Source organism: Numida meleagris, chromosome 6 (genome assembly GCF_002078875.1).
Source record: "Numida meleagris isolate 19003 breed g44 Domestic line chromosome 6, NumMel1.0, whole genome shotgun sequence".
Taxonomy (NCBI): domain Eukaryota; kingdom Metazoa; phylum Chordata; class Aves; order Galliformes; family Numididae; genus Numida; species Numida meleagris.
Window position 1 is genome coordinate 8,505,259 of NC_034414.1, and position 25,186 is coordinate 8,530,444.

Here is a 25,186-nt window from a genome sequence, read left to right on the forward strand (position 1 = left end):
AGATGCTAGCTTTATTCTAACAGTGGGGAAATGCTATATAAAGGGGATTAATTTTGCCCACGTAGCAGTCCTTATAAAAAAGATCAGTCAAAAGATGAGTCTTACAGGTCAGGTTTTGGTGAAACCATTACTAGCTCTGGTGCAAAACTTTGCTGTCGCAGCTCTATCACTTGCAGTATAAGAGCTAGCATGTGCTGCCAGCATGCAGAGCTTTGCACGGCTGCACCTAGATGTGGTTTAACGTATCTGCCTGCCAAGATCCATTTCCACCTATGCAGCTTAAGCTGCTGTAAGGAGTAACTTCTTTTTCTTTCCACTACTTTCTTTCAGATGTTTTTGTATTCTTACCTGTGTGGGGAATAGGTTAGATGAGGTATTTGACATCAAGTAATAGTTATGGAATTGTATGTATGGCTGATGTTTGTTTTTAGCATGTTTCATACAAGAAAAAAATCACTGAAGAAGAAAAGGAATGGTGCACCTAACGTTGAAGCCCGTACTCCATCTTTTGCAATCAGTATCGAGAACATAGTAATACAGTTAACAGCAAGAGTAAAAATAGGTTCCTACTATGTTCTTGCATGAGAACAGCTCAGAGGCAAAGCATAGTGACTTGCAGTTGTTCTTAGCCAAGGAAAGTACAATGGAGATATCTGTGGGGATATGAGGATGAAGCTCCCCTTCCTTGTGATGATAGAGGGAAGCGGGAGAAAACTGGGGGGGATGGACTGACCATAAGAGAGAAGGTGAGAGGAGAGAAATGTAAAGGAAAAAGTTGGAAGACAGAACAAAAGTTGTGGCAGAACGGTACAAAACAGAAAGTGCATGTTGGGGATCTTTTTGTTCTTAAGTGGTTCATGCATAAAAGCATTAAGATACTGTTTTAATTCTTGAACTGGAAGGAGCAAGGCCACTGCTCAGTAGTATGTTTAGACCTTAGAGATGTCCATTTCCAGCAGTGCCCCAGTTTTGCATGGAAACGATGATTGCTTGTAGCTGCAGTAAGTACATGCCCCAGGCTTCAGTGAGTTGTCTTCCTAATTCTGGGACCTGCCTGAGCCTGAATGTATGGTGTTGCCTAAGATCACTGTTTAGTCAGGCCTGTAATCTTAAAGGCAGACTGATGACAGTGTGTCACATGCATTAAATCTACTCCTGAGTGTTTGGAAGCTTCTTTGCTGCAAATGAAACACTACATTATTACAGATTTCATAACTGTTGTATAATAAACAAGTACCATCAGTCAATGAAGTGATATTTTAAGTGCAGTTTTACCTTGAAAAGTGCTTGTGATTGAAGGGAAAATGGGCAGCTCTGTGTCTTCCCTTGTTCAGTTGGTTCTGCTCCTATCTTTCTCAGCTGGTAAGCAGTTAAATCGGGAAGCTCATCCAGGGATGTGAAAGTCAACATAAAACAGATTCTGAAGAGTTCAAGGTAAGGGCCAGTGTCACAAGACTAGATTTGGAGAATTACTAGAAAAGAAATGCAGGTGAGAAGGGACACCCGTTCATATCCTTTCATATTCTTGCAAGAGATTGCAGAACTGACACTCAGAAACCAACGACTACAGCCCTATCCAATGTGAATTATTGCTTCTCCACTGAAGGGAGGGAAAGGAAGCCATGACAATAAGCAGAGCTGCACCAGCTGACACTGTATGAGGCTCTGACCTGAAAGCTTAATGTTGTATCCTAAGCACAGCATGTGAAGTACTGAAAGCAGCAGTTACAAGAACTCTCTTGAACTTCTGAGAGCTCTTTGTATGATTTATGAGTGCTCCTTTTAAAATGTTATTCAGGTATGTTTTCATAAAAAATATTTTTTCTTCAGTGTACTTTTTAGCACAGTGTGTGTTCGTAGACAGATACTTGTTAATTTGTTAAAAATATATAGGACTAAAAATGACTATCAGTGAAACAGTGAATAGTTATTAGTTCCATTTGCAAATCTCAGAAAAAATCAATTTATAGACATTCATCCAATAATTACCAAAATAATTAAAATCTCTTGGCAAATATGTTGGGGTCAGTTTATTTTCAAAGAATAATTTAGGGATCGCCAGAGCAAAACTAATGCGATCTTCAGGTTATTGAGACACTACAAATACAAGCGTCTCAAAAGTAAGTTTTCATGAAATCTTAATTGCAGTAATTCACTTCCAGTGTGAAAAATTTTTCTGAGATTCGTGTGTGTAATGAAATTCACATTGTGTTGGACAATCGTCTGTGCTAGGAATGCTGCGAGAATAAGGATGTGCTTTGTCAGAATGAGTGTTAAGAGCATTTGGACACAGAAACACTAGCCTTGCCCTCTTAGGGGGATGGATTTCCATGTATCTGAAGTACTCTGACCAAGATTATATACCATGTTATAATGAGATGTTAATCGATAAAATGTGATTATTTCCTTCAGTACAGTTCAGACTTCCCATGACGCCCCTCCATTTACTTAAAAAAAAAAAATAATAATAATCACAGAAGTACTGAGTACTGCCCCTGCTTTTCCCTGACAGTCTCAGTTCTGCTGCCACCAGTGCACCACGATACACTGCTGTCATAAATACTTTTAGATAAAGGAATTTCTGAAGTTTAAGGACAGCATATAGATGTGATGACTCAGATCCCTAGCTGGCTATGGATGAATACATGTTCTTTTTCCCCTACAGCTGGAAATTTGTTTCAGTAACATAATAATTATTTTAGGTCCCAAATATATAAGTTTTAGAAACAAGTAGGATCATGTTTTTAAGTGTGTGTAAAACATGTAAGTGCTGCATACCAAGGCTCTGCGTAAGAAAGTCATCAAGCAGAAGGCCCCACATCTAGCAGCTGCCAATACTGGCACGTTTCGGTGGTTGTCAGGGAATAATGCTGAACAGAACAGAGCCTGCTGAACTCAATCAATGACTGACCCTTCAGATTTGAAAAGCCACTGCCCTGAAGATGACATGTCTACAATAAACACTTTGAGGGAGGCTTTACTAAGAAATAAAAAGCAGAACAGCAACTGTTTTAACAGCTGTCAGTCACTCGCAAATGGGATTGCTGCTTACGTTTGTCTTCAAGGTAAATGTTAGACATAGTCAGCATCTGTGTACAAGACAGTCAATCTCACGTTTGCTCTTCGTAACACCTTTTCTTTTTAAAGACCCACTAACATGATGGTTTGAATTTAGCAGTTACATGGTTTGTGATAATTCTCTTATGTGTGCAGAGTACAGAGTGCTATACAGAAACTGAACTGTCCTGTGCAGGACTCTGTGCTTCTCTTAATGTTCTGCCTGAGTCTGACAGAGCGCAGCGTTAGTTAGGCTCACTGTTTTCCTTTAATCCATTCAGTAAGTCTCGAGGAAAGATCTGGGTGCTGCTGCTAACAGTAACTTCATGCACAGATGACGTGCTTTCTGGGAACAGGGATATTTGCACAGTAAACGTTACTGGAATAGAATAGCTAAGATTTAATCTGAGTTTTTTCAGTTCAGTTAAGATACAAATAATAGAAGATACCATGACTCATGGAGTTAGAGAAACTGCCTGGCAAGGATGATTATAAGCGTTTATGAATTCAGATTTTTATTTTAAATATATTCTGTAGAGGGCCTAATTAATGTCTTATATAAGGTATTCCTGCTGAGTAGTTTATTGAGGCTATTTAAATTTCTCTTAATTTCTTTCAGTTCATAAATCCTGATTTAGATCAGAATAAAGTTAATAGAAACTGTGACCTTGATTGCAAAATTTGGTGCTAGTCTTCTCCAGGTTTTCTGATGTATGCATGAGAAGTTAAGACCATCGAACACTTTCTCAAAGCTGCAGCCTCTTTAGACTATGTGACAGGTACATCAGCTAACTAGCTACCTGGATATTCTGTAGAATTTTGAATGTATAAATTTTCCTGTTTTAGTTACGTACTTCTAAGTTTGATTCTGGGTAAAAATCTCATTATTCAATTCAGCACAGAGAGAGAATCTGTTAATGTGATTTCTAGTTTTGAAGCAAAATTTATATTGAACCATTGTCATTAGCAAAGTATTTCTGTACTTTCTTTGGTTTGATTCAAGAGGCTTGCTGTTGATACAGGTAAGGTGACTGGTTACCCAGTCTTCTGTGTCACTTATGTCATTCAAGTGCGGTATCTACTTCTACATAGTGGAGGTTCTCTTAAACTGAATCCATGCGTGGACTATCTATGTGTGGGTGAAGACCAGTGGTGTTGCACTATTAGCTTGTAAACTACATGCATGGCTCTGATACCTATACCCATTGTCTGAGTGGATGGATTGTGTTTTTCAACTGGCCATAGATGTTTATTATAAGAGGACCAGAGACTAAACTGTGTGTTCATTTTAGTAATTTATCAGACATAATGAATGGCATTCCCCATCCACAGAGTAAAAGACACTTAAATTCAGAAGAATGAGCACAAGGGGTCCTCCTGCAGGTTTCAGACATAGGCTAGATTGGGTCGTTTTGTGTGCTCAACTTCAGTGATTAAAAACCAAAACAAAGAAATAACAGCTGTAGAACTGGGTCAAAGGAAATACCTTCTGCATCACTCACTTTGGAAATAAATGAAAGGATATTGCTGTTCTTTTCTTTTTTTGTATGAAACCATGTAGTGTAAAGTATTGCACGTCTGTGAGAATGGAGAGAACTTATCAGATGGAATTGAAACTCTGACTATAGTGAAATGAAATAGTTGAAAAATACTCCTTTTTTTTCTAAGAGTTGCATTGATGTTCTTATTTTGGGGTTTACAGCATTTCTATAACCTGTAAGAAATGGTTTTGTTTTGAAGGAAAAAAAAAATTATAGAGTGGACTAGAATGACAAGGTATACAGACTGCGTAACATGCTTTTGAAGTCTGTGTTGCCTAGTAGAGGATTCTCTGTGGAAAGTGATTGTGTATAATGAAGAAAGAAAGTACTACTATAGAACTGTGAGCTGAAAGCAGTCATCTGTCTAAAGTAGTAATCTTGACAGTCATGTTTCCGGACCTGAGGTGAAGTTAAAAAGCAAGGATTCAAAAAGTAGTTCCGTTCTTTTGAGTTAAATGAATACTTAGGGTGAGAAAGAAGATTATTACTAAGAAACCAAGTTCCTTGAAAACCTCCAGCCGAGAAGTCTTTAAGGCAACAGAGGTCTTTTAAAATTAGCTAAGTGATAAGCATTTTTTGATTGAGAAATAACCACTTCTTTTGCACAGGTGGACGCAACAGAAGAATCAAAGGTAACTTGGCAAGTGCCACAGATGATGTGTGTTTAAAAAATCAAATAAAACCCAAAGCCACAACATATCACAGGAATAAAAGCAGTTGTCCATAATATGTCGTATCTCTTCAGTCCTCCACTCTTCAAAATAAAAGGGAAATGATAATCTGAGAGAAAGGAAAAGGGTTCTTCTAAGGTAGCTGTACTAATTAATGTTTTACAGCAGAGATACTGGTGCAATTTTATATATCTTACAAGGTGTGCTGAAAAGATACAGACACATAAGCTGCCCTTTAATGGGAGGAAACATTGCAAGTGCTGATCAGAAGTAATGTCAGAAAGCATTAACAAAAATGTTGCGTTAGAAAGCTTTTAGCTAGTTGAAGGAGGATTTCTGCAGAGGCAGTAGAAACTTCAGCTGGCAAAAATTCTGATGTAATCTACCTAGACTTGATAAACTTACTTTCATCACATTACTGCAGAAAAGAATAATTCATCGTGTCAGCAAAAGATAGTAGTAAGCAACCTCATAAGCTCCCAGGGGAGCACAAAGAATGTTAGTTCATGAAAACAACAGGTGGGATAAATTAACACTTCTCTTGCTCCATACAGTTTACAAATCTGGTGGTTCTTTTCAGATTTTTTTTTTTTTTAAGAAATATTGGTTCATTGGTATTACTGTACCATTTGAAGATTCCTCCTAGAATTTTTTAAATAATTTATGAAGCATTTTCACTTAGTGTTTGTCTATGACCATGATCTTGCATATTTTCTGCATTGTTTCAGGTTTTGTATTTAGCCCTTGGGTTATCTTCTTCGTCTTGAAATCTGTTGCCTTTCTATATGACTAAATCCTACTTTAGCATTGATAAAGGAGGAGAGGAACATACAGCTACTGCCTCTATAGTTTGTCTGCAAACAATTTATTCAGCATTTTGCAAAATAGGTGAGTCTGATGCAGGAAGAGAGGTTAAGTGCAATGTCAAAGGAGCTGTTGTTCAGGCTACTTAAGGTCTTTTGGCATCTTTACATTTTATTGAAATTCATCATTGAATGGAATCATTGAAAGATTGAAATCATGATTGCTGAGCTTGTGGTGGTCACACTAAGAACTTTCCTCCCTAGTTCACTTTTTCAATACTATTTGCTCAGAACGTTTATAGTAAAAAAAAAAAAAAAAAAAAAATGTCATTGAAACAAACTATTGTGAGCAGACAGCAGATGCAGTGCACAAGAATTTAAAATTATAGAGCTTTTCACATACTGTTTTAATTTAGAAGAGATTAGAGTTGTTAGCCTGTTGTTATACAATAATTCAAAACTGTTTTTATCTGGGAAGTAAAAAATGCACATGCATTTTCTGGCAATTTTTTTAAATTGTGTTGTAGCATGCAAATTATTTGTGGATACTTTTGGCCAAGAGGATTTTAAGAAGTTAAAATGTCAAGATATTTGAAAACATGAAGATGAAATATTGCTGAGCTCTTAGATGATAAATCTGGCAATAGATGTTGGATACAGGTTCTGTGCTTTTCGTGCTGAACACTAAGCCATTTAAAGCTCACTGTGCCTTTCATACTTGGCTTGGTTCTGGTTGGTAGGCTTACAGTACTTGATACCTGGTGAGCTGATATCAAGGTGTTTGGAGCTGACAGTTCCAGAAAATTTTTTTCAAAAAATTTTGTTTTCAAAGCTGCTGTTGACTTCTGCAGTTGTTGGCTAATATCTTGATCTGGGAGACTCAAGTTGGCCCAGTCAGAAATCTGACTCTGGCTCCTTGCGAATGAGCACTGTACAGAGCAGTAAGTGGTATTTCCCCTACTAAAAGTAATGAGGGATTGCCACAGAGGGATGGATATCTTTAGAAAGGAATACAACTTGGAGCTCAGCAGCAGTGAAACAGTGTTCTTTGGCTTGAGGCCACCAGCCACAATGCTACCAAGACTGCAGACACCTTGAGATCCCTTCAACGGATGTGTGCAGGCCTGCTGTGCTTTGCAGCGCGGCACTTGCACGTGGCACTGCCTTACAGAATGCTCCACTGCTGCGAGCAAGGAACAGGCCCTCGCTGCGCTCTGCCTTCCCCAGCGTGCAGTCTGCTTTCCTCCACTTACAGGTGTGTCCCTTGTCCAGACAGAACAGCTCCTCTTGAGACCTCATTTGTACTAAAATGTTGTTGACAGCAGAGTAGCTGGAGAACTGCTGGAAGCCACGTCTGCTGTCCGCACATCGAGGTGATGGCTGTATCTGGCCTTGGACACGATGTGATCTGTGAGGAGGTATAATCTTGCTTTTTTTTCTCTCTCTTTTAACAAAAATGTATTAAGTGCCTCTTCTTAGGTGGCACGCCTGCAGTCTGTTGATATTTCATATGCTGCTTTTAGTACTGAGTTGAAGTATTTGCTATTAACGTGTTCTGTGAAAGATGGAATAGATTCTAAAATTTCTGAAGTTCAGTTGACTTTAATCTCAAAAATACATAGGACAAACAAAAAACAAGGGGAAAACTTTTCTTTGCTAAGGTGCAAACATTTTTAGTTAATGCGTTTGGAAAAATAAAACAGCTTGTTTATGAGACCTGCACTGTCTCATAAACTAGCACTATTTGAGCATTTCATATTTTTTAAGTGCATTAATTTGGAGTAGATCGGAGTTGTAGATCTGTATATTACCTAGCAATTACTAGAGTTACCCATATTTTAAAGATGTCTTTTCCAATTGGAAATTGATATTTCAATCTGCAGTTTTTAAAACCAATTGTTGCTCACAACATAAACTCAGTGGAAAACCAATATAGTTATTGTAACACATGTATAGCCCTTGGAGTTTGATGTAGAAATTTTTGGACGGCTGTCAATGTAAACATTCTTTTGATTAATGTTGTACTATGTCATTTTATTACCTCAAGGTTCTGTAGGTCAGTGTTTTGTTTCTCAAATTCTTGACTGAATGTGATTAACTGCTAGAGAGAGTAGTTAATACAGTAGATAAAAGTGCTCTACTTTACAATTTCTTTAGTTTTATTCATAATTTTATTATGTCATTTTATTAATTGAAGTCATCCACTGGCTCATTTAGAATTCATGAACCAAATTCAGTCCCCATGGAAGCATATTTAACTCCCTCTGTAATTACATGAGCCATATTACTTTCACAGCATTCGTTCCAATTCTGATTAGCTATTTAATTTCAGCTAGTTTCTCTCCTGTTTTGTGCACCATTTGCAAAGGAGGCTGTTCTGCAGAAATGTTTGTGGAACGATTGTTTCTAGTGTTTTTCTGTGAAAAAGAGATTTTCTTTATTCTTCTGCTCATTATCCATCTTTGTCCAATCAGGAAGCAGAAGGAATATTGAGAAATTATTTATTCACATAAAATCTCGATTGAATATTTACAAATAACTGAAAAAAAAAATCAGTGTCGATTTGTAAGACAAGAGCTATGTCTGACAAATAATTTATTTGGAATCAGCAGTCAAACTGCACTTAGCAAGAGCTGATTTCAGTCTAAAGGTGGTTACATTTACAGAGTAGAAGTACTTTTCTAAGGAAATGTGAACCTTTAATAAGTTGAGATTTTATTGTAGCATTGTTTCAGGAACCAATGGCTAGTAATTACAGCCAGTTAGCTGCAGATTAGGAATAAGATGCATAGTCATATATAGGCAGATGATTAGCTATCACAAGGATTGACTGTAATTTTTGGAGTCATCAAAGCTGACAGCATTTTGGAACCTGTAATTTAGTAAATTATAAGTTACTGAACTTAGAGGTAAACAGGCGGAAGAATATAGCCTGTAGCGTAGTGAAGATAAAATTGTTAAAAAAAAAAATCGAATGGACCTTTTTGGTTATTAAATCTATTAACATGTCAACTAAGTGGTGATCACAGTTAGGACCTTTTTTGAATTTTGATTCAGTTTCTGAATTTTCAATTCAGAAATAACAGTAGTTTTCATCCTAGGAAATTAATGGCCTTTTCCTTTTTTATTTTTTTTATGAGTTGATTAAACAAAGCATACGGGAATACTTCTGTTATGCCAAGGCTGTCTGCTCAACTGGCTGTCTATACCAAGTGAAAAAACTGATGAATGCATGTAAATCTTTCAGATGCTGCTACAGCATTAACTTTGTTTAGCAGGGTACTGCATTGATTGCGAACACTGGAGCTTCATTGCTCTTTTTATGCTAAAGATGCAGTGATTGATAAAGATGCATGCATATTCCATTCAGCATATATTTTTAGTGCTTTCAAACTCTGAAATTAGCCTTAAAATTTTGAGATTTACATGACTCACTTGCTGATGGCATCAATTGTGGAAGGAAAAAATAGCACTGAAGCTTATCAACTCACAAGTTTGTTAAAATATTAAGCCAAAATCAAGAGAAAACTGAGATTGATTATTATTGGGATTTATTGAAACGTCAGATTTATGCTTTTGCTTGTCACTATGAACTCAGTGTTTTTAAGAATTTTTGGAGCAGTCAGATCACTTTTTTCCTAGACTGCCTTTTTTAATTCAATACCACATGTTACAGGAGTAATTGTAAGTGTTTGCATAACGATGCACTGTGAGAATTGGGACCTTCCTGAGCACTCAAGGCAAATTTAAGTATCGACTGTCAAGTGAGGTAGATGTTATTCTGCCCAACGCATAATGTACACGGTTAATATTCCGAAGTACCTCATTTCCCACTCTCAATGGGAGGCATAGTGAATAATTATAGTTTAACCATTTGCTTCAGAATGCCCATTTCTGGCTTCCAAATATATTTTTAATAACCTCTATAGCTTGTTTTCAAATTGTCAATGGTTTACAGGCTGGTTCGGCCCGGTTCCTGGACTAGTGGGGCAGAGGGACCCACGCCCCAGGAAAGGGAAAAGGGAAAAAGGGTAGGGAGATGGGCCTGAGAACAAAACAGCGGCAACGATCTGAGGAGAAACAAACTAATTTACTAAATAAGATACCGGAATGCAAAATAACACAATATAATATAATATAATTACAATTTAAGCTAATAAATCCAATACGGTGAGAGAGAGTGTCCGAAGTTAAGGTAGGCCTTTCACTAATACCGACGGTGAGACGGCTAGGGAGCGAGATGCTGCCAGGACGAGAGACGGGACAAGAAGAGGAAAGAGCAGGTCTCATGATGTGTGAGTTTTTATCTTTCCCTCTGACCAGAAAACGGTAACAGGGGAGCAAAGTCCTCTGGGGAGTGTAGTAGTCCTTCTCTTCTGAGGAACAGGTACATTCACTACATGATGTTATGATGTGGAGTACCAATAACCGAAAATCATAAAACCATGACACAAATAAAGATAAATCTGCCCACTGCAGTCTCCATTCGTAACTGCAGATAACTCATCTGAAGAAACATTGTAATCTGAGTAATCTGAAAGTCCAGGATTGTGTTTGGCCAAGGCTTGAAGGAAAGTTCCCATCAGGAAAGATGTGCCATGGTCTCAGGTAACCATCACTTCCCCCAAAAGACTAAAAGTTCCCAAAGAATTGCGATGAATATAAAAGACACTGATATTTTTGACACCTGTATTTTAGCTTAATAAAGTGAGAAAATTACACATTAAGCAAATGAGTTAACTTTAACCAAAGTGAGTAACCCCTAGAAGTGTTTCATCTTGAAATATGAAACATGAATCAGGTTTTAAATGCAGCTTTAGAGAGTGAAAGATACTTTTTACAACAAGGAAACAGTGTGGTATCCCATGCACTATAGAGAATGTAAGGTCAGTAATAATTTTATTAAGTGATAACTCATTTAATATACATATTTTTAGATCCTGAAATCTGAACAAGTATGAGTTCATTAACATTACATTGATTGTTGAGGGAAGAAAGTGTCTAATGTAAATAAAGACTCCTGTGAATAAGAAGCATTTTGTATTACAAGTGAAGGTGGATGGAAATATTGTAAAAAATACCAGTTGATTAAAAAGATTCCTTTGCACAAACAAGCTCTGTGCTTATGAAATGATGCTTAGGGGAAAGATGTCAGAATTTGACCTCTACTACCCAAAGACAGAACAACTGAGTGAAAAACCTACCTTAATGTACATTAAAAGGCTGTTTTAGGAGCAACTCTGCATGCATAAAGGTTTAAGCATACAAAATGGCAGGACTTACTCTCCAGCTTTGTAAAATAAAAGCTGGAAGGCTGGATCCGATACGAGAATGTGCTTTTCATTTCCTTTTGATGCAAAAACAGATAGGTCCACATGGACTCAGCTTGTTTTTCTGCCCTGACTTCAAAGCATTTTCCTTCCCTTCAGTGACTACAAACAGAAAATTACAATAAATCTCTACATTCAGACCATAACAGTTCAGATTGTGTTCAATGCTGTATTAGGATCAGGTACATTAGTCTGATTCAGCATCTCGGATGAGGATGTAGCTTGTCACCTCAGCTTTCCAGTCATCTCCCAAGTTTTTTGAATGTTTCAGGAGTAAAATTTTATTGTACCTGCTTTTCGGGCCAGTGTGATGTAGTTCCTAAGGAAAAGACTCTGTTGGCTTGAAGCAGAACCTGAGATTTCATCTGGAATTTCCTATAAGATGGTAATGTAATTTGTAACTCTCCCAATTCCTTCTCTACTGCGAGTCTGACAAATACAAATCATGGACTGAGCTGTACTGGAATTTTACTAACAAATTGCTCCCTTGTGATTTTACTTATGAGGATGACAATGGTGGTGAGGTTTTTTTTGTTTGTTTGTTCTGTTTTTTGAAAGGAGCAAGTAGAAGGAAGAAAACAATAAATTCAAAACGAGAAGGAATTTGTAGTTCTGTCCTCCAGATGCATACCGAGGAGGTGTCTGGACAAGCAGTTTGTTGGCTGACAATCTTGGCGTTTTATTCCAGTCTGCTTTTGTTCTTAGGGAAAAGTTAAACATAATTAAGGTGGCTTGAAGTTAAACTTAGATCTTCATGTTTTTGCTCTACATAATTCATGAGTTCCCTATATAGTCATGCAGATGAACATGTACAATGCAGAGAAACCTACTCAGTAAAATAGGTTTTCCCATAGAGGTATATCATTGTAAGGAGAGGTTCAGTGTAGTAGAAATCTTTGTTGCGGAGAAATCCAGTACCTTTCAAATTGTGTGAGGTCAGCACCTCTCTACCGGAAAATGGTAAGGTTTCCAAAACCCCCATCAAGAAACTGCAGACCCCACAATCTGCAATCACCTGTTACAGTGGATGCCCAAAGACATAGTTGTTGGTTCCAAGATTTACACTAGCTTTCTACTAGTTGTAGAAAGAAGAGAGTGTGAGTACCAAATTGCCTCTTTGAAAAGCTTTTGCTCAGCCTGCGTGGGCTTGGAGCTGGGAGTCTGGGAAATTAGGAGGGTTGCTCCCCTCCTTCTTCATGGGTTGGAATGAGTACATTTTGCAGGACTGCAGTGGTGTGTCTCCCCAGTGCCTTTTCTTCTTGTCATGGTCGTGGCCCCCTGGTAAGGAGGGAAGGGTCTGGTCCTAGAGTGCCCGTGCAGTGACACATATTTGAGCTCTGGGGAGAATCAGCTGTGCAAAATAGAACAAATCACTCAACAGTGTATGGTATAATAGACAATTGTAATATCTTAGTGTTTTTATTCATATGCAAACTAGGAAGCTGCTAAAAGAAGTAGATGTTGTTGTTTCAGAACAACCAAAAAGATGTTGTACAAAATTAATTTACTTAAAAGACTCCTGAAAGAACTGTCTTATTGTGTATAACCAGTGACTTTTAATTACGAGGGACTTGCGTGCCTAGTTTTCATATCAAGTCTAAACAGCAAGACAGAGGGATTTTTCTTTTCTTTATATCTGTCTCCTGCAGATACCTTTGTAGGATAATCTACTTCTGATAATAAAATAAAGGCTCCCAAGACAGGCAGAAAATGCAGGGGAAAATCTGTGACATAATCTGCCTTTTGTGATGAAGGCAGCTTATCCTCATAGCCCAGTGATGCTTTAGCAGCCTGAAGCTTAGCATAGCTCTTGTAGCTATTCACTGGAGGTTTCTCTGTTGTACTTGAAGGTCATTTAAACAACTTGGTTTTTGAGTTGTTGGTTTTACTTTGCTGCCTCATCCACCTGGTAAGCGTTTACTCAGAAATACTGAGCCTCTTCTATTTGGCCTATGAATTAATACCTGTAAGGCATGAGTCCCTGTGTGAGTCTTCACAGCGACTGAAGGCCCCAGAAAGCAAGCCCTAATGAATGAAAGCAGTGGGAGAAGCATTGTACTATTTGTACAACCAAGCAATGTGCGTTTGCATATCACAGTATTTACTGTTTCATTTTTTGCCAAGGTTTACAGCTTGATTTGAGCAAGGGGCACAGTACAGAGCTGGCAGTCATAGGAGAACTGAAGCTCACTAGGCAAAGCACAGTTGGGCTTCCTGCAGCTAGGACAGTTGAATGAGCATTAAAGCCGTGCTTGATATGAAAGCAGTTTTCTACCTTTTCAACAGCTTTCTTTGTTTGCTTGTTTCTAGTCAGGTTTATTTAATGACTACTAACCACTGGTGATAAGAAAGCTTTATGTATGGGTGCTTCTGATGTCCATCTCCCTTACTTCTGTCTTTCCTTTAAAAAAAAAATCATTAGCACTGCAAGGTACATTAAGCGATAGAAACGTAACAAGTTATACTTTTCATTCACCTCTGATTGGGGAGAAGAGGAGCAGAGGAAAGGAGCAATGTCTGGGGCGTGAGTGCAGTATTTTGGTCTGACATGTTTCGATTTTCCTTGCAGAACTCTGTGAACTTTGCAATTTATTCATGAACACAGGTGGGATCAGTGCTAGTTTTTGCAGGAGGTCAAGATATACAGACTTTTCATTTAAATTCTAGATGCTGACTTCTTTCTCTCTGGTTATCATTCACTGTCACCACCCTGCAACTACTTCAGGATACTTAGTGGGCAGGAAAAGTGCTATTTTTCAAATGTATTTCACTTAGGCTGCATATCTATTTCCGTGTAACTCTGGAAGGTTTAAAAATGTTTCAGGAAAGAAATTTTACTTTCAGGATACAGTTGGGTTGGATAAAATTTCATGAGCTTCTGTGAGTCTCTATGTAGAGGTCAACAGTAAAGACTGAAAAGTATCAGTTGAAGTGATAGACTTTGTTGCCTGAAATACATCCTCTACAGCTAAGAAATAATGTTTTCATTTTCCGTAGTCTAGTTTATATGGGGATTTGCTTTGATTTTTATGTTGTCTATTTAAAACATCAGAAATTCTTTTTTCAGCTTAATGTGTTTAACTTGGTTTAATAGCGGAAATACTAACATGTGCTCCAGGGTGGGTACACAAGGGTAACTTTCCTTTGCTCCCAAGAAACTGAGGGCTGCAGTGTCCAAACAGTTGCTCTCACTCCTGCCCACCCAGTAGCCGTGCAGAAGGCCCTCATCTGTTAAAGGAATTGAGCACAAATTTACAGTGAAATTTGAGCACAAATTTACAGTGAAATGTAAAGGACACTCTGACCTTTTATAAAAAGAGAAAAACTCAAATGTCAGTGACAGAAACAACCAGTAGAAAATGGTACAGTGTTCTCTGTGTGCATCATCAATGTTCAAAGTAACTCATCCTCCATTAATATGCTGTTGTAGACCTAGCTATCAAATCACTTAAGTCATTTATAGGAAATGAAATCACAGCATAGACACCGGCTGCTTGCAACTGTATTCATATCACGAGAAAGCGACACTGGTGCTTTTAAATACTAAATGTAAGGTTTCCAAAACTGTCAGAGATTTCATTTCCCATAGTGTAGTTTATTAAAAATAGTGCTACTGAGCGTGAAAGTAGGCCAAGTATTCTGTTTGCCTTTTGTAGTTATACACTATATATGACATGAAAACCTGATGCAAAACCTCTGCAAACTTTAGTGTCAGGGTTCTACTCTGAAAAATGACTAATTCTTACCTGGGAAGAGTAGAGAATGTATTCAGTACAGAGAAGTATCCAGCAAGCAGTACATGTGGTGGTTTGGTAAGAGAACTGCTTACCACAGAAATTGCAGCACTAGATGTTCTGTGTATAGAAACCCACAATATACCTGAAAGTACAAGACCTTCAAGATGGAATTCCTAGGTAGCAGTATGTCGCAATTTCAGCTGCTATTCCTGAGCCATCATGTGAGAGATGAAAACCAAAGAAAATTGTCCATGCAAGTGCTGTACCTCTGTGCTGAATGTCTTTTGCACTTCTGTGTTTAAACAAAGTAAAAATCTTGTTTTGGTTTGATTTCTAAGTTCTCTATTGCACTGCAGTAACTAGTAAAAAATGCAAGAACTTTGACAGTATTCCAAATAGCTGGAGTTGCTTACCTTGTGAATTGAATAATATTCATAATAAGATTCTTTTACATATATTATTTAACACCAAGCCTGAGAGTTTAGGAGGTTAAGGGGGAGGTTAAAACTGTTGCTGAAGTAACACTGCTAATAGGACTATGAGAAACCTTCAGAGCTTCTCTTCCATCAGTGATACGAGAGTCTATTGGAATTTAGTCTTAAAATGTGTTCCTAAGACTTTTAATTCAGCTGCTCTGCTAACCTAAGCTAGATGGAAAGGGAGGTACCTTGCCTTTTCATAAAATCTAAGGTGATTTTAAACTCTCAGAATGAAGCACCTGTCACTATTATACATCCTCCTGAATCCTACAGGATCTTTAGATTCCAGCTTCACCTCAGTCTTCACAAGATGTTCCATTGCTGTTCTCACTGCTGCCTTTCTAAAGTTGGCACATGCTTATGTGTATTGCTGCTACTTATTAAATGTCATCTATAGACTTGACTGCGTGTAAAGAAATAAGGAGAAGGATTCATTCGGATCCCGACAGTTCATTCGATTTCATTGGAATTACAACAGACATCTCAGGTCTGCTGTGAATGAGTTAGGTGCCTTTGCATGTTATAGAAGCAGACTTAAAACCAACTGGATAGCAAGTGCTGAGATTTTTAAGATACTAGGAGCAGTTAGTTTTGCATTTCATTTTGTTCTACTCCCAAGATGCTTGCAAAACCACTTCATAAACTTAAATTTGACTGATGAATCCTTGCGAGTTTTTTTTGTTTTGTTTTGTGGAGTGAAATAAGTATATCCCTGCTGGTAGCCTTATCAAACAAAAAACTATAAAAAAATAAGCACACTTTCAGTAATCAGATTAGGTTGAAATGCGCTGCCTTTCTTTTTTCTTTTCTGTATGTAATGCCTCACTTTCATGTAGATGCCTGGATGTCTGCATTTCTCTGACATTAGCATGAAAAGGAATTTTTAGGCAGTTTGTCTTTTACTTGCCTATATTGGTGTCAACGCGATACCTCCAGAACCCTTAAATCAATTGTTTTGCACAATCCTGAGAAGAATGGGTGAGACTTGGCTCATGTGAAATTAGAAACAAATCTGGGGGAGTGTTCTTGATATTGTACCTGTGTAACTACCTTACTTTGTCCCTTTCACAAAATGCTTGAAGTTCACAGTGCATGTGGAAGCCAAGAGGATCTAAAGGACCTCTGTATCCATACTCATGACTCACTGCTATATGTGATTAAACTAAACCATTTAAGGACTAATTAAAAAAAAAAAAATCCTAAATCCTCAAGATCTTCCAGGAAGACAATCTTGAAAAATAAACAGTGACCAATGAAGGTGAGCATCCTGATCTAACTAAGAGTTGGAAGATAGCTTACTGCTAGGCTGGTAAGTAAGAGAGAACAGGAAGGAAGGAACAGTAAGGAAAACAGAACGACTGCAAAGATACCACATTCCTGAAAGGGAACCTGAAACCAAGTTTTCAGATGGATTTAAGGGGGCTTGAGTGCTGACATCACTAAGGTTCATCTTCGAGTGGAAAAGCTGTATTTTATAAATTTGGGTGTGGGGGATGACGTGGAATGGTACTGTATAGCAAGATTTGATGTCATCCAAAGAGGTTCAAGATAAAGATTCAAATCTATAAATGCATGAATACCTGTAATAATGTAATAATCTGCAGTACTTGGGAGTAGTTGTGAAATGGTAACATCTACTTTTTAGTCCTGTTGATGTTATCAAATGCTTATATACAGATGGTAATGAACTACCCCATATTTTAACTTGATCTGGTGCAAAGGATGGACGGGCGCATCAGGGGACAGTGAATTTGTCTGCAGATGAGTATATACTGATGGAGAAGAAAACATTTTAAGAAACAAGATTCTGTAGGAGCCCACAAAGAAAGCTTTGAAGGTTAAAGAGGGAATTTTTGGGAGACTGAATGGGAAAATTCGGATAGGACAGAGTCACAGGATGGTGGTTTTTTTTCCTGGAAGAAGTTGTAGAGATCTTCTGCAGAAATAAGAGCAAAACAAAGAGAAGCTTTAAGGAGTAAATCAAATAAAATTTTCCTTTATACAGGTATCATTAATTCTGTAGTTACCAGCATTAGGAAAACTATGGAAGTAAGTATTGAAGGTATATATATATAAACATTGAATGCCAGTTCTATTCAATTTAAAAAGTTGATCTTAAGAAAGAGGACTTTGGGATGTTGTTTGAAGTAAAATCAAAGTAGAATAGCAGAATAGGCAACAGCAGCATTAGGTATTCCACTGCACTATAGGTTCATGAATTTAAATTAAAAAGACAAAGTCTGGCTCTGAGTTCCTGTCTGTTTTCTATTAAAATAATATGTTAACATTTTTTCTGGCTTTAAGCATCGCACTATATTATTTAAGGTTCATGAGCACCATGGCTTTATTGTAATCAAGTATTGTTGCTTGGAGTTTGGAAGTTAATTAGTGTGTGCACATGAAGAAGAGTGAGTGCCTCAAATAACTGGTGTGCTGGTGGGCTAACTCAGTAGATGCAAATCTAAATACTGAAGTGGTGAGTAGTTCCCTTCCTATATGCTTTAGAATTTAAGTCTTAATTGGTATTGTTGCTACCCTTGGTATACTAGCTGTTTGTCAGCTCCTCAGTAAGACAAGTTTCAGAGTGAACTGAACCTTGACTCAAATAAAACATGGTTGTAATTGTTTCAGAGTTGCGTAATGAGGCTGCAACCACTGAAAACCTACCTTAGAAAAATAACATGCATCTTCTAAAGGCTGGTCTGTGGCTAAGAGGGGAAAATTTCCAAATTGTTTTGGTAATTCTCAGCCTGCATTCTTATCTTTGCAGTCCTTCAACGATAGGATTTTTAGGGTAGCACAAAACCCAGTGATGCTGTTGATTGTGGCTACAGGACAGCACAGCCTGTCTCTCCAGTCACATTATGTGAAGTACGTAGCTGCAAAGGATAACTCTTTGGGTGTCTGAGACCCAGAACAAGTCTTATACACTAATTTATAAGTACATCAGGATATTTGTACACAACTGTTTGACTAAAAAGTGTGAAGGTCACTGTGTATTTAAGATGGAAAATTAAGTAAATAGAACAAGGATGTTCTTTATATGCCCTCAGTAACAAGGGTGTAAGTATCTAAGGATATGTTCCAAAGCATAATTTTGCACAACAGTTTCATGTTTCTAATGTCATGCCAGCTGTGTCTAAAAAGAGTGATTCTGCTCCATATGAAATTACTAGCTTGTGGAAATAGCAGCTGCTGCTGAATGCTATTCTTCCCTGACTCGTTGATTTTTATAGCAGGGTTTCTGCAAGAAGGCTCTTCCCACATGAATAATAAATGGGAAAACACTTGATTTTGATCTTAGTGATGCATTTGTGTTATCCATAATGAACTTGAATTCTATGGAGAGTTTTCTTATTGGGGTAGCAAGGTTCTTTCATTGAAATGCATTTATATAACAAGTACTGCTGGAAAAAAAAAAGTCAGGAACAATGTAAATATTTGAGCAACTATGTTACTACATAACATAACTAAGTCTGGATTTACTGGAATCCACCAGACTGCTCTTCAACTGGAGTTGTACTTGAGTATGAATCTGCTGTGAGACTTCTGGTCTAATGTTAATATATTACTCCTGACAATAAAAAACTTCATGGATTCACTTGGAAAAAAGATACAGTTCAAAGATGAAATAAAGAAGTGAGAAATTGGGCTTCTTATCCCTCTTAGTTATTATGCCAAGAGTAGGGTAACAGACACCACTGTTGGTGAGCATTAGGTTTGTTCATTATAAATGCACAGTCATGTACAGTTCTCCAGAGTGATTTCATCTGGGAACATTGCCATAAGGCTTACAAATGGCTTTCAGCCTGAAAATTGGTGTGTATTGCTTTAAAATTCCATTGGGAGATGGCAATTTATCCTTCAGATAATTGTCTTGTATTAAGTCGAACATCTTACTGTAACTTCTTGCTAAATTTCTTGCTACATGATAAACAGACTCCTGTGAATATTTTACTGGAATTGGCAACCCAGTTCAGCTCTGAGGTCTTTATCAACTCTGGGGGCTCTTCAAAATTTAAAAATAAACCTGGAGCCAAAGATTTCATTGCACTTAAAGTTGGTGAATGTCATGGTTTTATGATTTTCGGTTATTGGTATTATAGTGTGTTGTTTCGCATTCCAGTATCTTATTTAGTAAATTAGTTTGTTTCTTCTCAGTTTGTTGCAGCTGTTCTTTGCTCTCAGGGCCATCTCCTTACCCTTTTTCCTTTTTCCCTTTTCCCGGGATGTGGGTCTGTGGGTCCCCTGTCCCATTTGTCACGGAACCGGGCCAAACGCCCGTAAACCGTTGACAGTGGAATTTCAGTGTTAATTGCAATGGGAATAACAATTTCACCTTTTAGGGCAAAATGCTCATGAACAGAAACTCCACATCACATCACTGTGAAGACAAAGCAATATATTTGTGTCCTAATAAGCAAAGCTCACTTACTTACCCTTGTACCCGAGCTATCGTAGTTTTTTTGTGCAGACTTTGTGTTCTTGTGTGAAGTATTTTTACTGTGCAAAAAAGTTGACTGGGTTAGTTAACCATTGCCTTTAATTGCTCTGATGGCAGATTCAGGATGTGTTCTGTATTGCAGCACTGCAGCGAAGTATATACAATGTGAGTATTCCACCAAAGTTATCATTCTAGCTCTGCAGGAAATTTGCAATGGAAATCCAGTTGGTAATTTTCTAGAAAGGACAACAACAGCTTCCAGTTTGCCAGGCCCTGGCTTTCTGGCTGATCTGTACCACTGAGGTGTGTCCCAGCTTTTGGCCACTCTGGCTGCCACAGCAGAGCCTCATTGCCTCATGATGAAACTGCAGAACTACATGGGGATTTTGAAAGGGTGCTTTGTGTGGTTCTGCCATGTAAACAAAAGTAGCCAACTCTAGTCAGGCAAGCTCTAACATCAGCAAAAAAGTATGTACCAGCTAAATGCGCTAGATGCAGTGGGCATTATGGCAACTCTAACCTTTGTAAATCACAAATTCTTTTTTCTGATTTTTGAGCATTCTTACATTGATCTGCTTTTTGCTGTGCCCACTTTATGCCTCCAGCACGTGCTGTGCACTTATGTTTCCCGGTGAGTAGTAGCTTTGCAGAGGGTGAATTTTTTTGGCAGTAAGGTGGCTGGCTGTACAAGTGAAATTTTAAGAATACAGCTGAAAGCAGAGTCTCTCAAGGAAGAGATGATTAAGTAAGTGGAACAGAAGGGTTTAAGGAGCTTTTGTTCTGAATACAATAATTAAGCAGGAGGGGAAGACTGCAACTCCAGGCATGAACTTTTCTGTTCTACTTCCATGTTGATTTTCTACATGAGTTTGCATCAAGAGGGATGGAATCCTTTATTTCCCCAAAAATGAGCAAGGATGTGCTTTGTCCAGTGGTAAATAATGGGTGGAGCTGCTTCTCCTTTATTCTGGAGCAGATCTGAGTAGCAGAAGCATATACAACTTTTGTTTTCATTGCAATATTGTAGTGTGAATTTTCCTGGTATTCAAGCAAATCTTTTTAGACTTAAAATATGAAATAGAAAAAAATAATTTCCAGCACATCAGTTCACCTGAAATGGAGGTGGTGAAAATAGAATTCTGAATTTTCCATAACAGTTCATAGTTATTTTGAAGGTGTCTTGAGAGTTGTAGCCTATACAGCTGTTAACTACCACTCATTTGTGTTGTCGTACTTGAACTATCTTTTTAGGATAAATAATTATAATTATGTTCTAAAAATGTTTTTGACAGAAAATGTTCAGAACAGATAACAAGTATGATGTGACTAAACCTTACTCTTGACCTTATGAAGAACCTGGGAGACATTTTATTTGTCCTGTTAATGTGGTACCAATTGAAGTTTGCTTGTCTCATTTATTTTGTCTTAATATGGATATTCAGAGAGAGTAGTAGGTGAAGCAGTGACCCGAGAATAGAGTGCTATGGGAAAATAAATAAAGCCGAGGAGTAGCTGGTCCTTTAAATGGAAGATACAGTTTTCAAGGCATGAAGAAAATGGCAGGCAAAGCTTTTTCAGAAAAAAAAATAAATATGTCAACAACAAAATCCACCCATACCGACTCTTAATGTCCAGAGGAAAAATTAGTTATGATCAGTTATGAAGCTGTTTTTAGAAAACACAAGAAAGTGAAACAGAAAGATTTTGGCAGAGGTACATGTCAAGCTTTGAAGGCAACTGATGTACTTTTCTTCAGAACCAGGTATGTAGACTCCTACTAATTTAATCCCTTCCTTGCTGCAAACCTTTAATAACACCAGATTTTTGTTTTGAACAAATTCTTTTGCACTACTTTAACCTGCCAGCCTAGGCTTTGTGAGGATGTTTCTTGAAGACACCACTGGCTACAGCTTGACCTGTTGTGTGGGCAGGAAGCACAGGAAGGAAGTGGCAGCCTCCAGAGCCAACCTGTCAGTGTGTAAACTGCACTCTTGCACCTTGAAAAGCACCTAGGGGGACTGTGGTCGAAGCTGTGCAAGTGTGTAAGGCTCAGGCTGTCTTTTGACTCTGACGCTTGGCTAGTCACAAATCCTGTGAGTTTATAACTGATGGTAACTCTGAATCCTTGCTGTTTCGCTTTTCTTGAACCTGTCTGACTTCGTGAAAAAGGTGCTCCCTTCCCATTGCACAGGAGACATAGCAGTGTGTCAGTACTATTACATGGAAAAAAAAACAGAGCAAAGTGCTGTGGGCTATAGCAGATTAATGCAATGAAAGGAGGAAGCTTATTTTGTTACAGAATAAGAGAGTTGGTTTTTTTGTGTTACTGTTTTTTGTGGTTGTTTTTTTTAATCATCTGCTCTGATACCAATATCAAAACAAGGTTATTTCTTTGGAAATTCAGCAGTTCTGCAGGGAGTATGTGTGTGTGCTGCTGGCATGAAAATGCATGGCTGTATTTGGCTGAGGCTTTCTTTTCTTGAGTGAAAGTGCAAAGGCCCTTTGACTGAATCCTCTCCATCAGGAGACAGGCAGTGTTTTAACTTCAGTGGAAATAAGCACATTTTTAGCTGCTGAGTTTCCAGTCCCTTGAACAAAGACTAATGAGATATTTACTGTCTTAGCAGAACAAAGACTCAAAGTCTGAGTCAAAATTTCAAAGTCACTCTAATTGGTACTGGAGCGACTGTTCAAAAACTACTTTTCTGAATTATCTCAACATTTCTATCCTGTTGGGGTAGTTGATGATGATGTTGCAATGTTTTAGGAGCAGAAGTGCTGGTAAGGTGTTTTGCCTGTATCTTCTGAAGCATTTGAAACAAAAGTGCTTAGTTGTCCATTTTGTACTTAAGACTGGCTGTTGTAATTGGTAAAAGCAATTGTTGTAATTTGTTGAAAGCATCTTCTTGAGTAAGTGCTGCTACGGGCATTCATCTTCATAATAATTTATTTAAATTCCAAGTACAAACTCCTTTTTATAGGGCTACATAGAAAATAATAAAACGTAAGCATGGTTTTTATATGTAGTATTTTTACCTGAAGGTCGATTTAAAAGATGATTAATAGAATGCATACTTGACAAGTACATTATGAGATGGTAACTCGGGGACTCCTGTTCTGGGGCCGGGGTAAAGGAGCTGGGGCTTGTTCATCGATTTTCAGAAAAGCTATCTGGTGAGCTACACAAACCAATGTCTTACTGTTCATTAGCAGCTGAAGCAGAATTTGTATAAGATGTGTGCTTATAATGTGATACACTTACTAGATAAACATAGTAATGAAAATACTGTGCATAATGTGTTCTATTCTAGAAGAAGATGTGATATTATTGGATAAGATACTATAATATACAGTAATACTATAATATACAGTAATTATTTTCCTAGTAATGTAATGATGTCCATAGTATTGGATAAGCAAAGCAATATCCTGAAATAGGTCGGTTAGAAGGGCTAACCATCACAGTCAGCTTCAGTTTGAGTTTATTTTACATGCTGATCATAAGCTGAAAGATGCCCGTCCCCATAGTAGTTGAGAATACAAGATTTTACGCTTCTTTTTCTAAACTGGTCAACGCTGATAAGTGACGTTACTGTCTAGGTTGAGGTCTCTGAAAGGTAAGTGGCAACCTGCTTATAATCTCTGTCAAGCATAATTACATTTGATTGTCCTATTTCTGTAAAGTTTTGCCAAGAAACAGATTTAAGTAGTTCACTCAGCCAGGGCCATCATTTTGCTTCTACCCTGCAGGATGCGCTCAGACTGAATCAGACTGAATAGGAGACTAAATTCAGTAGTTAACCAACAAACATAGTTGGTAATAGTTAACTGTTAATTTTAAAATGTGATGTTACTTACTGTATAAATTGAAACAATTTAAAAGCAAACAGGGTCAGCCTCTTGCTATTCAGCATGTTTATATTTGCCATTTGTTTTTTGGTCAAAGTGCTGCTGCTTTTTAGAGGCCACAAATCATGTTTGTGTTTCCTGTTGCAGAATGTTTATTACACAAGCAATCAGCAGCTCCACGTGGGTGTTCTGAGTCCCACTATCGACGATGATGACAACAGATGCCTGGTGGATGTGAACAGCAGGCCCAGGCTCATTGAATGCAATTATGCCAAAGCCAAGAGAATGAAGCTTTACTGGCAGTTTACTCAGGTAATTCTTACGCAGCCAACATTACAGAAGGTTCAGAAAACTGTATTTCCGTATCTGAATTTAATTTCTATGTCAACTCTCTCAATAAGTTACAGAACTTTTATTATGTTCTTAGAGGGTCTCAGTAGATTGTTTACTAACAAGCTTCTAAGATGGTTACTGTTAGAGGATGATCCCAATCTAAAAAGAAGTGATTTTGTAAAGTCAAATACAAACTAACCTATCTAAGAAGGGGAAATGTAAAGCTTTCAAAAGTAATTTTTTTGGAAATAGCAACTCAGAAAGGGAGAGAGTGGGTTATGGTTGATTGCCTCGTGAGGATAAAGTCTTGCAATTTCTTTTTTTTCTTCTTCTTTTTTTTTTTGTTTGATCTTAAAAAAAAGATGCGAGTAAATGCTGACAAGTGATTTCACAGTGATGAGAATGCTGAGACACTGAGGCCAGGCCCAGTGCCCACACTTCACAGATGATTTAGAAATATATGGGAGAACTATAAGAAAGAGTTACACAAGTTCTGAGGCTAGAACATGCTTAGTGATATAATGCTTACAGAGCACACTATTCAGTATAGTTAAGAGGATGTGGCAGGGTGACTCAAAAGCACATCAGCATTTCCACAGAGGGAGACAGGTTATCCTGAAGACAAAACAGGTTCCAGTGGCTAGAAGCTAAAGATAGTCAAATTTGATCTTTCAGAAGAAGATAAGGCTTTCAAAAGGTAAGAACTAAGATATTTAGCACGTCAGGTACTATCATATCTGCTTCTTGATTTAAGCTTCTGGGGAAAATTCAATAGCTAAATAGTTTGAATAGTCACAATTTCTTCTCTCCAGTTTTGGCTGTATAAATCTAGTTGTGTCCTCCTTTTCTGTGAAATATGGCACAGCTGTCTTTTCTCACCAAAACCTAAATTAGTGATATGTAAGCCCTTCAGCTGAGGCTCAACATTGTGGAATTTTAATC

At 37.8% G+C, this 25,186-nt stretch overlaps 1 protein-coding gene across 9 annotated transcripts in view; it reads left to right on the plus strand.

Moving 5' to 3' along the window:
• GALNT18 (polypeptide N-acetylgalactosaminyltransferase 18) overlaps positions 1-25,186 on the plus strand; it is a 321,281-nt gene that overhangs the window by 279,786 nt on the left and 16,309 nt on the right. For all 9 annotated transcript variants that reach the window (XM_021400989.1, XM_021400987.1, XM_021400985.1 and 6 more), the window contains one exon: positions 24,059-24,223. In XM_021400989.1, coding sequence (XP_021256664.1) covers positions 24,059-24,223 — 165 coding nt within the window. The remainder of the gene's footprint in view (positions 1-24,058; positions 24,224-25,186) is intronic.